This window comes from Taudactylus pleione, unplaced genomic scaffold (genome assembly GCF_031769625.1).
Source record: "Taudactylus pleione unplaced genomic scaffold, aTauple2 ptg000095l, whole genome shotgun sequence".
NCBI classification, from domain to species: domain Eukaryota; kingdom Metazoa; phylum Chordata; class Amphibia; order Anura; family Myobatrachidae; genus Taudactylus; species Taudactylus pleione.
In genome coordinates, this window is record NW_028284497.1 from 810014 (window position 1) to 828373 (window position 18360).

Consider the following 18360-nt stretch of genomic DNA (forward strand, 5'->3'; position numbering starts at 1 on the left):
CTAGGGTCTGTTTATCAATCCAATTTCTCTGCTACCGAAACAGACGGTTTTGGATCATCCTTGTCCAACCCTGACATTTGGCTCATTAGACAGATGCAGCCTTCCCCGAACATCTTGCATCTCTAACTAGTGCTATGTATTGTTCATCATCCCCTGTCTTTGGGTCCGTCCTGCTGTCTATACAGGGGGAATTGGCTGCAGAGGCCTGTGGGTGTCTTGCTGTTAAGTCCACCATCTCTTTCCAGTGGTCCAAAGTGAAGACCTGTCAGCCAGTAAATCTCATGCCCCAGGTGAGCCTGCATTAATCACTAACAATGCACAACCTCTTCCTCAGTCCACAGTGTAAGGTTACACAAAGGGAAAACATATAAGCAGCTGTGTGAAAGAAATTTGAGGAAATTGTATTCCAAGTGACTATTATTTAGCATAGAAAACAGAATCGACTAAAATCTGAGTCTGGAGCTTATGAATGATTGGAAAGCTGGGTGGTCTGGTTATTTACATCTCTCTAGTAAAAGTATTAATCTTTTCCCCAATTAGCCAACAGCTTCCTGTGCCTTGCCAATTACTGTTCTTTGCAAAGACCTCTCTCTGTACAGATCAGTGTCATAGCTGGGAGGAAAGAAAGCACCGGCCAGTCTGCAACTGTGATGTACTGAAACAACAAATTTCATTTGTCGGTTTCCCAGGTAGACACACATACCACTTGTACCCCTTTTACACCAAAATCCCGGGTCCGACCCAGGAATTTGAACACTGGTCAATCCCGGTCGAACTTTGCTTCAGACCCCGTTTACACTGCAACTCGCCCCGGGTTATTCCAGGGTTTGCCCCGTTTACACTGAACCCGGGTAATCCCTGCTTTTCCCTATAGATGTCATTAAAAATGGTCTTTTTTAAGGGTTGACAAAGATGAGGTCACAAAAGGCAACAAAAGAGAGTGGTGGGGACTGCTTACAGCATTGCAGCAATGATGGCAGACGGAGCACATGTGTGGCTGTGGTGCAGGCTGCTGTTCTGACTGTAGCAGGCTGTGTATCAGCCTGCGTTTTGTAGATGCTGGTCAGGCTGTGGTGCAGGAGGTTAGGCAGGGAAGTGATGGCTGCGTGTGCGTCTCTCTGCAGGGCACTGACAAATAACATCATCTGCCAGAGCCCCAGAAGCTCCAATCAACAAATAGCGGAATGTAGCCGGGTCAAATAATCCGGGTAGCACCCGTTCACACTGCCGCATGACCCGGGAACAACCTGTTTTCAACCCTTCTCTCAACCCAAGTAAGATTGCCGGGTAAATCGTCCCGGGTTATTTTTCTGGGAGCCGTTCACACAGAGGCTCGACCCGGCAATACCCCGGGTTATTCGGTTGGTGTAAAGGGGGTATTAGGTAGCTTGGCCTGGCTGCTGTCCAATATGTCCATACAAATGGGCCAAGGCACTAGAGCAGAGCGACAGGATCACTTCTGGAACATGCTGGTCCCACCAGCGTTATCAGTAATAGTAACCATTTTACAACATGCACAATAATGATACTGTATGATGTGAACTAATTCTTATTAGGCATATGGGGAGAGAGGGGGGGCACACACCTTGCTATTTATTTAGGGTTTAGGGGCCTTTTTTATTAAAAATCGAACATTTCTTGTCGGTGCATATTGGAGCAACAAGGAATGTTTTTGTTGCTATTTATCAATGACCTCATGTCAGAACAGCAGCATAGAGAGGAGGTGAAGAGTTTAACAGTGAAGTGATTTATATCATTATCAATTCACTGTGTTTTCTAACACTGCACATGCGCGGCCATAAGGTCAGACATGCGTAGCTCCACTTTGCGCAAATTCCCGCATTAATGAACAGAGATTACAGGAGAGGAATCTGAAAATCCGTCCTCTGTGTGTTAATGCCTTCACAGGAAAAAAGCGGCTAGCGCCATTTTCATATTGATAAATAGTGCCAGACCACAGTTCCCATTCAATATAAATCACTAAAGGTGAATTTATCCTTAAAATACATTAGCTTTCAAAAGACATGCTGCAAAGGTTACATGTTGGGCAGATATAAATACAACATCTGTTATTTCAGGTAAATAATTTAGTTACATTAATTCTTAGTCCATTATATCTGAGTGATAGGCAATCAACTGCATTTGACACGTCACTTTTAAGTTATTGTCATGGACCCGGTTGAGATATACTGTATTCGCTGTCCGTAACTTCAAGATTAGCACTCACTTAAGTCTGCATGACGTGGGTCTGACACAAAGTTAATAAAAAACCAACCAACTGGTCTGTCTACAGAAATGATTACCCTCTCCAGTATCTCTCCAACTCATTATTCAGCTGTCTGCCACCACTTAAGGTTTTTTCAGGAACTACTCACTCCAAAAAGGAAGCCTTGAGTTCTCCCTACAACTACAATTATTTCCCAGTTATCATTAGTCAATTAATTACCTGTAGTACAGATATTTAGCATGGATTAGTCGAATCCACGGGCACAATGGATCCGATAAGAATCACAGAGACCAATCTTATTAAATTAAGTTTAATATGAGAAAGATGCTCCCAATGCTTAAAGTATATACAAAAACAATTAATAAAAATGGCATACAAAGATAGTCTTAGGCAAATATTTTTCTTATAAACAAATAAAAAATTAACAGAATAGTCTCACTTACATGAATCTGTTTGCGGGGAGACACAAGAAGATGGAACAACTGGAATTGCACAAAGTTCCAGAGTTTTACATGGTATTTTATGCCTGTCTGAGCTGTCACACAGCCCTCCTTCTGATGGCTCACTGACTTGTGCAGAAGCTAATTAGGTTTTATGGCCCTTGGTCCAGAGCATGCTGTCAATCAGGTATAGATGGGTGACACTCCCCGGGCCAACCTTATGTTTGTGAGAAGGGAAAGGCTGGAATTTATAAGACCCCATAATTTTACCATTATCTGTCTGTTGAATTATTTGTTGCCAGTCCTAATGGGCTATATATAAATCTCTCACCCTCACATGGCATCTTCCCAGACAAATAATTAGCCCTGTAGACGGACATTACACATCAGGGATCATTTGCAGGACCCCATGCTGGTAATTAAAAGAAATACATTTAATAAACACAAAGGGTTACATGTTGCCTACTATCTTGTGATCCATATTCACGACAGTTATTTTAATGCATTAGTGCCTAAAACATCTACTGTCTGGGATTTATATATAATTATCACCTTTCCAGTAAAGATGTGTTACCCAATGTTGCATTATAAACTTCCAAACAAAGATATCTGTAAACCAAAGGTTTAAAAAAGTGATTCATAGTTCTTCTGTGTCTGAACAAAAACAAAGGCTATGACTCCCTTCTGTACACAATGGCGTCAATTCAGATCTAGCAAGCACTGAGAGACAGGGAATGAGACTAATCCTGACCCCTGACTAAGATTCATTATTACTCACCTTTAAACTCCCACTGGGGGATGGAAGGAACAATTCTACCTTCTGCTTGTTTTTTACATACAGGGAGTATAACCGCAACTGTTCCTCCTACAAGAATAAATGAGAGCAGAAGTGATTTCATAATTTTATCAGCTACTGGTCAATGTCAATACGGAATAGACAAATGATGGCATAAAAGTCACAAATAGAGACAAATCGTATGAGCACAGAGCAGCTACAAGGATTACATAGTCAAAGGTCATAAACAGCATGGGCTCACATGTTGCAGGAAGCAGTATGAGACATTCAGGGGAAGAGACACACAGTTCTGCAGATCTCTCAGGAAATAAGTGTGGAAGTTAAGGAGCTGCTCCAGGTTCCCTCTTAGTGCCAGGCCAGCCGGACACGACCCTCTGACCTCCAGAGACCGCCGCAGAGACTGCACGTAACTCCGCTCAGAGCACAGGAGGTCTAACAGTAAGCGTTGTGGAGACCTGGCATAAACACAAACACAATACAATGAAATTGGGCATAATGAGAGCAAAAATTGCAATTACATAAAATGGAAAAAACAACATGATTCTGTAACCACTTGGTGATATAACAACATGGTTTAATGAATCTTGGAAATATTAGATGCTAACACAGAGCCGTAACTAGCCTTATTGGTGCCCTGTGCCAGAGAGCATTGGCGCCCCCCACTCCCTATTTTTCAAATAGAGACATAAGACACACACCCAAAAAAGGGCCATGGTCCCATGGGGAAGGGCCAGGGAAGAGATAGGGGAGGCCAGGAGATGCTGGGGATAAAAGAAGAAGCAGCTACAAGTGAGAATGATAATAAACAGAACATTGACAGGCCCAAACAGCGCCCCCTGCCCTGCGGTGCCCTGTGCCATGGCACTGGTCGCACCATCCTAGTTACGGCCCTGTGATGACATATAACAAAGTAATACAAGCTTTAGTGAATTGTTGATATATGAAAATTAGAGCCATGAGCAGCCATACTCTGTGCCACAGGAATAGTCGTTAATAAGTTATTTTTTATTGCATGGCTAGAATTATTATTACTACTACTACTGTTCCTATTATTTATTTATAAGGTGCCACACAGTTTATTTACCCAGTTGTTTCCTGGTCCTGCAAATGACCTGAAGTACTGTATGTGACATAACGCTATTCAAATGGAAATATTACCCCTGAATAATCCAATGGGCAACAAATCATGTACATACTCCAGCAACAGCCAAGGGACATGTATGAAGGCTGGAGCACAGACAAATCTGGCAGTACAGTATCTCAGATCAGACATTAGCTTTCATCTTCTAAACTGAACTAGAGAAATATTAGAACCTGATTGCCATTGGCTATAGCAGTCTTTCCTCTGCTCCATTTTTTCAGAAGTGCCTCCCTTTGTATTTGGATGTGTGAAATTCTAAGTGTCCCTGATAAATATGGAATAGGTTACATAAAGATACATGACAAACAATGCAGTGTATTTCAGTTAATTTTTTTTTTATACATTATCAAAACAGTCAAAGCAATTACTACACAGGGTTAATGTCATTAACTAGCTGCGTGCCTGTCTCTGATGATATCTACTGCAGTAACATTTTATGAATCATGCATTTTATACTATATATACACATTGTATACACTTTGATGGATTAAATAGATTTTTTCTAATATCTGTTGTATTTCAGACTGTTATAAATCATCAAATGTACCACTATTTGGTATTAATATATATTAAAAGCTTTACAGTATATTGCTATTTCTGTAGGTTTCCTTGTTAGGTGGGAGAATCTTCTCTTGCAGAGCAAACAGAATGACTGATAGCAAGACAGACTTGCTTAATATAAATGTGCTAAATGGATTGGTGGATTCATACATAGGGGGAGATTTATCAGTCTTGGAAACAGTTAAAGTGGAGAGAGATTAAAACAAGCAACCAGTTCTAAAGCGGTGTACACACTAGCTGCCGACCTATCTGACAATTGGTAAGTATATACTCACTTACCGATCATCTGCCTGATGTGCCGAGCTTAACAGCTCAACTGGGCCCGCCTGGGGTTCTCTCTCTCTGTGGAGTCTATTTATTAAGCCTTGGATAAATATAAAGTCGACGGAGATAAAGTACAAACCAACCAGCTCCTAACTGCCATTTTTTAAGCACAGCCTGTGACATGGCAGTTAGGAGCTGATTGGCTGGTACCTTATCTCCATTCACTTTATCTCCATCCAAGGCTTAGTAAATAGACCCCACTATCCTTAATAAGTTGCACCCATCAGAATATATACATACATATGTGTGATATCTTGAATGTGAATAGTTGGTAAGGTATTTATAATGGGTACATGTTATGCAGTGCATATGGGCCCTAGGTTCAGGGCGGCCCCACACCGTACACCCGCACTCAGAGTATACCTTTATGGTGGTAACCAGGGGCGCTGGAGGGACCCAATGGGAGCCCGGGTTCTACGTCATCCCCCTCCTCCCTATCAGCTCAGCAGCCCAGCACACGCTGCTGTGTGCTGGGCTGCATAGGGAGACTGCATGCCGCAGCAGCGGCTGTCTCCTGCCTGTGGGAGGGAGCGATTATCCTGATCACGCCCCTCCTGGATTTGCGCTGGGATGAGGGGCTCACAGCACCCCCCCCCCCCTCTCCAGCGCCGCTGCAATTATGTTTTTTCTCTTAAGGGATGTGACCACGCCTACCATGATTAGGCCATGCCCCCTTCATCCAGGCACCGCGCAGCTCTTGGCAGCCCTGGTGGCAAAGAGTGGGCACCCCCTCCCCCGCAGCACCATTTTCAAAGTTACATCTTCGGACAGATGGCTCATCATCAAGACAGTGAAGACTGGCACTCTGCCAGAGCCTTTGCTATCTTGAGCGAATATCACTGGGAATATGGCGACACGCAGAGAGGGGGTCCAACAAAGTACCAATCAGCTTCCATCTGTCAATTGACAGGCTGTGTTTGAAAACTGACAGTTAGGAGCTGATTGGTTGGTACTTTATCTCTCTCCACTTTATCTATTTCCAAGGTTTGATACATTGTTTTGTGTGCCCCAGTCTGTATCTCTGTATGACCATATATGTGTATCAGACTCTCCTGTGTATGTGTCACCCTGTCTATGTCTGAGCGACTGTGTCTGTATGACTGTGTACATGTCTGTGTTATTATGGAACTCTCTGGATGTAACATCACTGACACAGGTGGGAGGGGTCAGAGTTCTCATTAATTACATTTCAACGTGATTACATAATTTTTCTCAGCAGTCTATTATATAAATTTACGAAAGAGCATCGCTTCTCGACCGTTTTCACCCCAAATTTACAGAGACACTAATATTAAGTGTAAAGCATGACATGTTTTATTTGTGCTGCTTTAAACTTTGAGGTAAAAAATGCAGAGAAGTGGGTTTGCAAGACACTGCTTTATATATATATATATATATATAGATATATATATATATACAGTCAGGTGCATAAATATTGGGACATTGACAGAATTTTCAGATTTTGGCCTCTATTCACCACCACAATGGTTTTGAAATTAAACAAACAAGATGTGCTTTAACTGCAGACTTTCAGATTTAATTTGAGGGTAATTACATCCAAATCGGGTGGACGGTGTAGGAATTACAACAGTTTCAATATGTGCCTCCCGCTTTTTAAGAGGCCAAAAGTAATGGGACTATCAACTCAAAAGCTATTTCATGGACAGGTGTGGGCTATTCCCTCGTTATTTAATTATGAATTAAACAGGTAAAAGGTCTGGAGTTGATTCTAGGTGTGACATTTGCATTTGGAATCAGTTGCTGTCGACTTTCAATATGAGATCCAAAGAGCTGTCACTATCAGTGAAGCAAGCCATCATTAGGCTGAAAAATCAAAACAAACCCATCAGAGAGATAGCAAAAACGGAATGGGTATAATGATGGGTTCGATTCCCGTCAGCGGCAGCCCGACAGGAGCAGAGTGCGACATAGCGGAAGCCCAACAGCGCTGGAAATCCCGATCGTGGATAGGTAAGTATCCACTAACCTAACCCCCCTAACCCTAACCCTCCTTAGGGGTGCCTAACCCTAACTTCCCCCCCAAGTGCCTAACCCTAATCCCCCCTTTAAGTGCCTAACCCTAACCACCCCCTTCCCCGCTGCCTAAACCTAAGTCCCCCGGGGGGGTGCCTAACCCTAAGTCCCCCCCGGGGGTGCCTAACCCTAAGCCTCCCTCCCCCTAGCCTAACCCTAACCCTCCCGGGGGGGTGCCTAACCCTAAGTCCCCCCGGGAGCCCTAAACCTAACCCTCCCCCCCCGCGGCTGTCCGCTTGCGGTGCCCGGTATCACTACAATCGTGATGCCGGGCGCCGGTCTCCCGGCGTCGGGGAAATGCGGGCGTCTACATCTAGACGCCTGGCATTTCACCCTTGCCGGGATAAGACAGTCGGGAAGCGGGCTGCAGGTATATAGGCAGTCGGCTTCCCGATTGCTTCCCGCAAAAGCATTAGGTGTGGCCAAATCAACTGTTTGGAACATTCTTAAAAAGAAAGAACGCACCGGAGAGCTCAGCAACACCAAAAGACCCGGAAGACCATGGAAAACAACTGTGGTGGATGAAAAAAGAATTATTTCTCTGGTGAAGAAAAACCCCTTCACGACAGTTGGCCAAATCAAGAACACTCTCCAGGAGGTAGATGTATATGTGTCAAAGTCAACAATGAAGAGAAGAGTTCACAAGAGTGAATATAGAGGGTTCACCACAAGATGCACACCATTGGTGAGCCACAAAAACAGGAAGACCAGATTAGAGTTTACCAAACAACATCTTAAAAAAGCCATTACAGTTCTGGAACAACATCCTATGGACAGATGAGACAAAGATCAACTTGTACCAGAGTGATGGGAAGAGAAGAGAAGGAAAGGAACTGCTCATGATCCAAAACATACCACCTCATCAGTGAAGCATGGTGGTGGTAGTGTCATGGCGTGGGCATTTATGGCTGCCAATGGAACTGGTTCCCTTGTATTTATTGATGATGTGACTGCTGACAAAAGCAGCAGAATGAATTCTGAAGTGTTTCGGGCAATATTATATGCTCATATTCAGTCAAATGCTTCAGAACTCATCGGACGGCGCTTCACAGTGCAGATGGACAATGACCCGAAGCATACTGCAAAAGCAACCAAAGAGTTTTTTAAGGCTAAAAAGTGGAATGTTATGCAATGGCCAAGTCAGTCCCCTGACCTGAATCCGATTGAGCATGCATTTCACATGATGAAGACAAAACTGAAGGGAAAATGCCCCAAGAACAAGCAGGAACTTAAGACATTTGCAGTAGAGGCCTGGCAGAGCATCACCAGGGATGAAACCCAGCGTCTGGTGATGTCTATGCGTTCCAGACTTCAGGCTGTAATTGCCTGCAAAGGATTTGCAACAAAGTATTAAAAAGTGAATGTTAGATTTAGGATTGTTTAGTTTGTCCCATTACTTTTGGCCCCTTAAAAAGTGGGAGGCACATATAGAAACCGTTGTAATTCCTGCACCGTTCACCTGATTTGGATGTAATTACCCTCAAATTAAATCTGAAAGTCTGCAGTTAAATCACATCTTGTTTGTTTCATTTCAAAGCCATTGTGGTGGTGAATAGAGGCCAAAATCTGAAAATTCTGTCAATGTCCCAATATTTATGGACCTAACTGTATATATATATATATATATATATATATATATATATATATATATATACACCCCTTAATCTTAAACATTGTTTCCTATTGTTTTATATTATTTATTATTTGTGTTGCATAGGCTCAACTATGTATAGTAGCAATAAATGGCAGATGCTATAAACAAGAACAAAAAATGGCACACATATATTTCTCACATATTTCTCACATATTGCATTGTATGAAACATTTACAATTTACACTAAAAACTACAGTCCACATATCTTCTTTTACAGAGAAGTAGGGATAAATCTAAATGGGGCTGGAGACACTGCTTTCTTTATATGTCTATTTATCACTTGGATGTCCCGCCATTACAGAAAACATTTCAAGTACCCCTGAATGTCACAGTGAGTACATTTGAGGGTAGTATTAGACCAGGTTGAGAAGCACTGCCTTATAGCATAGTATTTGAACTGTGTATTGCCATATATTTTCCTGCAAGAAACTGCACTTTGGATTGGATTCCAGAATTATGTAATTTAATGGATAACCACATATATTTGATGGGGAGAACATCTCTAATTAATGTGTACCTACTAAAGTAGCATTCATATAAATTAGGTAAATATAGTACTGTGCTCTACCCTTATTAGTTCATTTATTCCATAGTTCCAGTTAGTGATGTTGAAAAACAAGTCCATGAAATCTGAACCTTTAAATAATAGATCCAGGGGATGGCAGAGCAAAATCCCCAGAACTGAACTAACCACTCAAATTAACCTTAAGGGAAGGGGAGGGGGGGGGGGGTGACTCTCTGACGACATACATGGCAGTCACATCAGGGCCCCATTTAACAATGATGCATAACCCATTGAGAACATCTTTTGATGGTAAGCTCGATGCGGTCCCCATTGCCGGAAATGGGGACCCGGCAGCAGCCTTTCCGGCTTCAGTGAAGTCTTCCAGGCACTGCTGGGTCCCCACAGCAAGACAGAGTAGCCCGTCGCTGGCAGCGATAGGCTGCCAGCAGCTGAGCGGAGGACCAGGCCTCCACATATAAATAGGCCCATCATCATGACAGCATGATGATGAACAGATACCTAACTTGCCACACAGCTGGCCATAAGTAGCAGAGGTCCATGAGTCAGGTATACTCCACACCAGACCCTCGTGCTGTGGGCCCACCCTGCACCCATGGTCGTCTGTTGCCTGTCTCCAGATGCAGTGGAAATCTTGGAGTCCAGACTAGCAGTGAGTGGAAGCAGCTACGTCAAGTGGTTCATTCCTTTACTGTCTACATAAGAAGAGCACCAGGGTGTCTCTTATAACCGCTGTGTGTAAGGAGGAAGGAGGTGAAGAGATAGGGGAGAGGAATGAGGAGAGGATGAAGAGCAATAGGGAAGTTAATGAAAATGGCACAGACTGTCTTGCGGTCTTAAGAAATACTCAGGGATCAAATTCCGTAAGCTACGTTCCTAGATGTAATTAATGTATGATGAAATAAGGTAAAATAGACGGGGAAAATGTTGACTGCATCTGGCAGTATTTCCTACTTGAGAATGGACAATCAAGTGCGCACAACATGGAAGAGGTGTTTTATAGGCGGGAAAGGGACTGCCCAATGTATCCAAAGCGCTTTACACATTGCCAAAGCCACATGTACTGTAATGTGACTGCGGAATATGACAGTTAGAATCTGATTGGTTGGTACTTTATCTTTCTCCACTGTATCTCTCTCCAAGCTTTGGTAAATCTTCTCCTATGCTGTAAAAATGTACTACCCTACTACTTTTCTCACACAGCATCACTTGGGTATAGCCTCTAACACCAGCTACATAAGGAATTAATAAAAATAACTCCTGCCCTGCAGGGAACACACCCAGCTAGCCGGTTAAGTATTATAACAGAAAAATGAATATTGTAAACCACAAAATAGCTAAATGACCACATAGAACATGGCAACCGACCAAACCAGAGATTAAATAAACTACGGCCTAGCTCCGCTCACAATCACAGGCTGGGAAAGCCCTGTGTTTCCAATTTATTATGTAAGAAAATTATTAAATGTTTTTTTACAAAAAACTTGTTTTGCAACTTTTAAATTTTAAAGACACTGTGGGGATGTTCTAAGACAGAGTGTTGTTTATTAAATTACTGGAGAAGGTATTGCAGAATTTATGCACGTCTAGTACAACTGTATCTTACATTAATAGAGCAACAGTAATCAGAAAAGGCAGTACTACATCAGAACAGGATATGCATACATAGGCTACAAACAGAGAGCAATCTGACAACACGAGCAACTCACATTACCACACTTGTCCTATGCAGGTTTATTCTGGATGGTAAAAATAAGGGAAAACCCATAAACCACAATGACTTTCATTCACCTCTTCACTAAGGACATTAAACTAAAATATTCAAGCTTTGTGTAGCGAATACACGTGGTCAGTACAGCCACTTCTGTTAATTATTCAGTGCAGAGCATGGGTGTAACTACCATAGGTGCAAGGAGTGCAGCTGCTATGGGGCCCAGATCTGAGAAGGCCCATCTTCCTTGTCAAAGTTACATATATACTTTTTTCACCATGGGGTGGTACATAGGGGCCATTACAAATCTTTGCTATGGGGCCTTCCAATACCTAGTTATGCACCTGTACAAGAGAATATACTGTACATGGACATACACTTACAATACTCAAAGAATGAAATAGCAAAAATCAAATTACACAAATATAGATTTAATGACATTTCTTGTAAATTTAACTTTGGTGATTCTTTAACAATAGATATTGTTTATTATTGTTAAACTGTACTTGCAGTACAAATGTATATTAATTCACGTTGACTAACCAGAAATTAGGTATAAGTGTAGTGCAAGTTAGAGCAAAACAAAAATCTGTTTGGTTGCTATGGGCTACTGCAAATATGATAAGGGATTAAGGCTCCAGCCATTCTAATGGTCTAGTAGGATTGCTCACCTCCTTCCCTCTGGTCTTGGAATTCCTCCCCATGGAGCGTCTGGTCCTCTTCCATCACCTCTACTAAGAACATGACCTCGAGGTGGACTGCAGGTACGGTCAGCTAGTTCTCGACTACTAACTTCTAGACCACGGATCCTAACACCAACCTCTAACCTGCGACCGTCTGGCTCCACACCTGGCACACGGCACTCCTCTAACTTTCCTGTCTGCAGAAAGCAGTTGATGTGGTTAGTGCTGAATAGTCTCAATAGTTCATGTCATTTTTGTTCTGTCATCTTGTGCAAGACTTGAGCTGACCGTTATATTTATCCTCTTTGGTATTAGAAACAAAGGATATAAAATCTACCGTAACCAAACAATGTGCATGTATGAATGTAATAAATGGAAATAGTATAGTAATAAATATCAGTTCAAGAAGCTATGTGCTTCTCTCTCCAATTGGACATGATTGTGGGAGAGATGTATCAAACCTTAGAGAGAGAAATAAAGTGGACAGTCTACCCAAAGCAACCAATCAGCTTCTAGCTATCATTATATAGCACAATCTATAAAATGATAATTAGAAGCTGATTGGTTGCTACTGGCAACTTCTCCAATTAATGTCTCTAAGGTTTGATACTTCTGCCCCATATGAAAATTAAGGAAACAAAGTGATACTAAAAATACTATTTATTGATTAGCAATCTAATGTAAATATGTAAACAAACATGTTAATTTCTATGGGGGGATGTATCAAACCTTGTGAGATATAAAGTGAAGAAAATGTCCATAGTAACCAATAAGCATTTAGCTATCATTTATCTAGCACCACCTTTAAAATTACAGTTAAGAGGCCTATCCATTACACGGCTTTTACAACGATCCGACCAAAACCAGAAGGTTTTCGTCGCATTGTTCACAAAGTCGTGTAATGGATAGCCGGCAAGGACCAGCGATGTGCGTGCACGCTGGGTCCTTGCTGTCCCTGACTATCTACTGACCATGGCCGTCAACCTAACGGCGCTCATCAGGTTCGGCTTGTTCAGAGATAGGAGGTCGGACTCCTACACTGAATGACGTTCAGTGAACGCCATTCAGTGTGGGCACCGCACCTCGACGACCTGAAGGTCTGAACGCTAGACGTACAGTCTTTCAGGTCGCCTAGTGGATAGGCCCCTTTAGAAGCTGTTTGGTTACTATGCACAACTTTTCCATTTTATCTCTTTGATACATCTCCCCCTATGCCCTATATTTTGGAAGTTACCTCTTCTCTGGTCTCCCTATGGATCTCTGTTTCCTTATTTCCATGTTTCGGTGCATCATACAGACTCTGAGAATCCTACAAATATGCATGAAACATTCACAAGACAGAACCTGGACTATCAGCCATTTCATCTTGTAAAATATCACAATTTAGGTCAAAAATTGTTTTTTCGCATAAATTGGAATTATACTAATAACTGTCAATACTATATTGGTTGTTTTTTCTTTTAAACATATTTTTCTCTTCTGAAACAAACCAACAATACATAAATGTTACACAGCTTAAACAATATGGGTTGGGGCATAAAGGAGACAAATGGACAACAATCCTCTTTACTTCACAAAATGTCTAATACAATAAATGAATAATATTTTGTGATAGAAAGATAAACCCAGAATCACGTATGTATATTTAACACAATGCTATTTTGTGTATCTAATGTGTCAGAAACATCTCTGGACTTTACCCCAATGACAGCCATAATGGTGTATCACCTCAGCACTGTAGCATTGGCCATGTAGTGTAAATTACAGCTGTTTGGGCACTTCTAACTTCCAGTTGTTGATTCATAGACTAAGCCAACTGAGGGCCGTATTCAATTCTTTTCGCACCCACGATACTTATCGACGTCGGCAGTTTTGCATGCGAAAAAGTATCGCGCACGCTACCACTATTCGCGAAAAAGCGTCCCGGCGATACTCTAACAGGTGAAAAGTGTTGGCAGAATTGGGGAAATCAGCCTGACACCCCCCAAAGATGCACTTTCATTTTGGATCAATCTAGATGTCCCTGTTTAGCCCTACTGAAGTTATTTGGGGTACTTAAGCGCTTTCAGTGGCTCCAAAATAGCGGCTTTGCACAAGTGGTGAGGAATAGCATTAAGCAGTTTTTTTGGTAGTCTTGTCAAATTTGGGGTACTTGAAAATGGGTGCAAGCATAGTTAAAAAACGCTAAAGTGATGTTTTAAGTGCCGCTAAAAAACACACCTTCAGCAAACCCCTGCAATAAAAAAAACACCTCCCCCATACTATCAGACCCTCCAAGTCTATTTCGCTAGTTTTTGCATATGTACTCTCACTTTGTACTTTTTCAACCCCATTTTCAAAGTGTTTTTTTGGGGTGTTCCTCTTTTTGTTTTGCGTTGTTTTGACGCAGTTATCCTTTGGGGGGCTGTCCAAAGGATACAGAGTGGTTTCCCGCACCTTTGCACCCAAAAACCGCAATTCTGCACTTCTTTCCGCTGGGTATTCATAAGCGAAACTTTTTTGCCTATTACATTGCATTGACTTTCGCGGAAAGTCTTTGCAATTGAATACGGCGAATAGTTTCCGCCTGGCGAAAAGACGCAATCGGCGATACTTTTTCGCCAATCAAGGCTTTCGCGCCTAATTGAATACGGCTCTCAGTATCTTTCCAACAGCATCAACAGGCAGCCTACATTACATCTACTGCAGGGCATTGTTTCACAGAGGATCAAATGGAAACTACATCCAAAAGTAGCTTTTATGTGCTTTTTGTAATACAGCAAGTTTCCATGTTAACACAGGGCCTGATTCAATAATCGCACGCAATGTAGCTGTGACAGTATGCTAATGCTTGCCGAAACTCAGCCGGCATAAATACCAACTTCTGCTTTCTCATATCCGTCCACTGTCTCTCTTCTGCGTAAACTCCGGTACTATCAACACACATCGACCACTTACGCAGCATTTACAACAGCTCTGACCTGCCACAGACACTGAAAGTCTCCTTGCACGCAGTGGGCTCTCAAGCTGCGTATGCAATCGCAGTGGCAAATTTATACACGCCCCCAACCAACGGAGTTCAAACGGACAGACACGCCTGCTTTTTTCCAACTACGCCCCTGTCACCACTCCCAAATGCTCACAGCCTGTCACTCACTCTGCGATGGATTCCTCAGTGCGTGCGTAATCACAGTGCGAACACAGCGCATGTGTAACAATCAGCAATGGCTAACAATCGTTCGAGCTGTGTACGTAGTTGCATTTGCGATCACTGCTGAATTTGTAATACCTGAAGTATGCTGTAAAATAAATAACAGCAAGATCCAGGTGGCAGTACAATGTTTCAGGACTTTAATGACCCGTCCTCAGGGATCCCTGAGGAGGGATCCGGTCTAAAGATCTAACATCTGATGTCTATCTAGACATTGTCTACTTTTTTACTGTAGATCTTTCAATCTACACCCTCTGAGGATGGGTCATTAACGACCCAAAAAGTTGGACTGCCAACTGGCTCCTGTTATTTGTTCTGTTACAGCCCGCCGTATTGCCATTTACAGATTTACTTTGTCGTATGATGACACAATCTTACCTCTGATACACTGTCTGTGTACCTAATTCTAAACTGTGCTGAAGTGTGCTGGAGCTATGTCTATAACAAAAGGTTAATAAATAAATACCTCAATGGTTCTGCTTTGGTAGTCTTGTGGTGCTAGCTTTGTTTCCAAATCTTGCAATTTCTTGTTTGACAGCTGCACAAGACGATGTAGAGCCTCATCTACCCTCTCATACAGGTCAAATGTTAATGGGTCATAGAGCCTGCCAAACACAACCCAAACAAAAGTCTCTAATTAAAGTGTGTCTGACTCCACCTTATTGGGATTAAGGTGTTTGAGTCTCTGGTATTACCTCAGATACGGCGTCTTTTGCAGTTTTGCTACCAGAGAGCCTCCGTCTCTTTGCAGTTTCTGAAGTCTCTCATCTGTCAGTGTTATCCTCATGGCATCTCGGTGATGAGAAATTAACCACTGAATGTCCTACAGATTGACAAGACAAAGAAATCATATATTTCTGATGAGAGATAAATGACATTAAGTGCAAATTGAGTTAGATGACAGAACAGTCAGTTTTGTAAAGGTGCAAAATTACAGCAATATTTCCCTTGAATTGCGATTTTACTTCACCATTCCCTATTGTGCGATTGTACTGTATACTGGCTATTTGTTTGGTGATCTCCAGAAAATACTTACTAAGGGGGCACATTGTTTGAAAGAGAAGACTCCCTTCTTTTAATACAGGGTGCTCCCATGTGTGTACGGGCAAGTATGAGGAGATGGGGCACAATGTCATAGATGATCACCAGACAGTAGCTGCTAAGGAGGGCTACATAATTTGAATAAAGAGACTCCGCTCTTTCATATTTGAGTGACTCCACATTTACAGGTGTAATTATGAGCATACTGGGGCAGTCTGTTTTCTGTAACGCAGGGTAATACTGAATGGTGATCACAGGTTATCACCAGACAGTATCTACTAGTGGGCCACATAATTTGAAAGAGGAGACTCTCCGCATTCATATATGGGTGCTATTATGGGGTGATTGGGCACATATATGGAAAACGTATGTTTTCCGTAGCACAAGGTAATATTGCCTGGTGATCACTTACAATAAATACTAAGGGGCCCCAACATTTGGAAGAGGGAACCCATTCTTTCCAAAATTGGGTACCCCTTAATTATTTCTAGCCAGGTTGGGGGAGATCTTCTCCCATGCCTGGACTACATTATTTTTTTTTTGCAGTGCAGGGGGTTAATGTCTGCTGATCAGTGAGATATTAGCCTTTATGAGAGCACAATGGGTGAAAAAGGGGACTCCATGCTTTCAAACGAGGGTTCCACCATCTGTCTACAATGTATGGTGGGGGAGATAAAGGGATTTATAGTTCCTTCCCCCCAACACTCTTTTTTTTTTTGTAAACAGTGTTGTAGACATGCAGGCTCCCACGGGCGGCACTTCCGATGATGGTTTCGGCAGCTGCAGTTGGGTTGGCCATTGGTGGTTAGCTATTAATGGTATGAAACAATCGACAAAGAACCATTGATGGTTTTGCCCCACCGATGGTTATCCCTGCTCTATTAGTTACTGAACAATCAGAGCTAGGGGCTTCATGGGGGTCATGTCGGCGCGAGACTAGGCTCTGTGACTCTGAGCCAAGCTGAGAAAAAAAAACATTGTGGGTCTCTGTGCCATCGATGGTGGAGAACCATTGGATATCTGCCATTGATGGCTAAACCACCGGTCACTGATGGTTTATATCCATCGATAGCCATCCTCTTTGGCTGCAGAGAGTTCCCATCAGTTGCCTGGACCAATGGGGACAAAAAGGGCTCCTCTTCTGCAATCTAGCTGTACAGCCATGGCCAAAAGTTTTGAGAATGACACAAGTATTGGTTTTCACAAAGTCTGCTGCTTCAGTTTATGATGACAATTTGCATATACTCTAAAAAGTCATGAAGAGTGATCAGATGAATTGCAATTAATTGCAATGAACTTCATTCCAAGAAAAACATTTCCACTGCATTTCAGCCCTGCCACAAAAGGACCAGCTGACATCATGTAAGTGATTCTCTCGTTAACACAGGTGAGAGTGTTGACGATGACAAGGCTGGAGATCACTTTGTCATACTGATCGAGTTACAATAACAGACTGGAAGCTTTAAAAGGAGGGTGGAGCTTGAAATCATTGTTCTTCCTCTGTTAACCATGGTTACCTGCAAGGAAACACGTGCAGTCATCATTGCTTTGCACAAAAAGGGCTTCACAGGCAAGGATATTGCTGCTAGTAAGATTGCACCTAAATCAATAATTTATCGGATCATCAAGAACTTCAAGGAGAGAGGTTCAATAGTTGTGAAGAAGGCTTCAGGGTGCCTAAGAACGTCCAGCAAGCACCAGGAGCGTCTCCTAAAGTTGATTCAGCTGCGGGATCGGGGCACCACCAGTGCAGAGCTTGCTCAGGAATGGCCGCAGGCAGGTGTGAGTGCATCTTCAAGCACAGTGAGGCGATGACTTTTGGAGGATGGCCTGGTGTCAAGAAGGGCAACAAAGAAGCCACTTCTCTCCAGTAAAAACAAAAGGGACAGACTGATATTCTGCAAAAGGTACTGCGGTTTGGACTACTGAGGACTGGGGTAAAGTTATTTTCTCTGATGAATCCCCTTTCAGATTGTTTGGGGCATCTGGAAAAATGCTTGTCCTGAGAAGGAAAGGTGAGCGCTACCATCAGTCC

General features: G+C 42.5%; 1 protein-coding gene across 4 annotated transcripts in view; it reads right to left on the minus strand.

The window, feature by feature from the left end:
- Positions 1–18360, minus strand: part of ARHGEF40 (Rho guanine nucleotide exchange factor 40) — a 96485-nt gene that overhangs the window by 43316 nt on the left and 34809 nt on the right. For 3 of the 4 annotated variants that reach the window (XM_088469868.1, XM_088469869.1, XM_088469867.1), the window contains exons 10-15: positions 15980–16107; positions 15751–15889; positions 13329–13403; positions 12083–12291; positions 3705–3918; positions 3446–3532 (exon numbers count right to left, since the gene is read on the minus strand). In XM_088469868.1, coding sequence (XP_088325994.1) covers positions 3446–3532; positions 3705–3918; positions 12083–12291; positions 13329–13403; positions 15751–15889; positions 15980–16107 — 852 coding nt within the window. The remainder of the gene's footprint in view (positions 1–3445; positions 3533–3704; positions 3919–12082; positions 12292–13328; positions 13404–15750; positions 15890–15979; positions 16108–18360) is intronic. The other variant, XM_088469870.1, reaches the window with a different exon arrangement.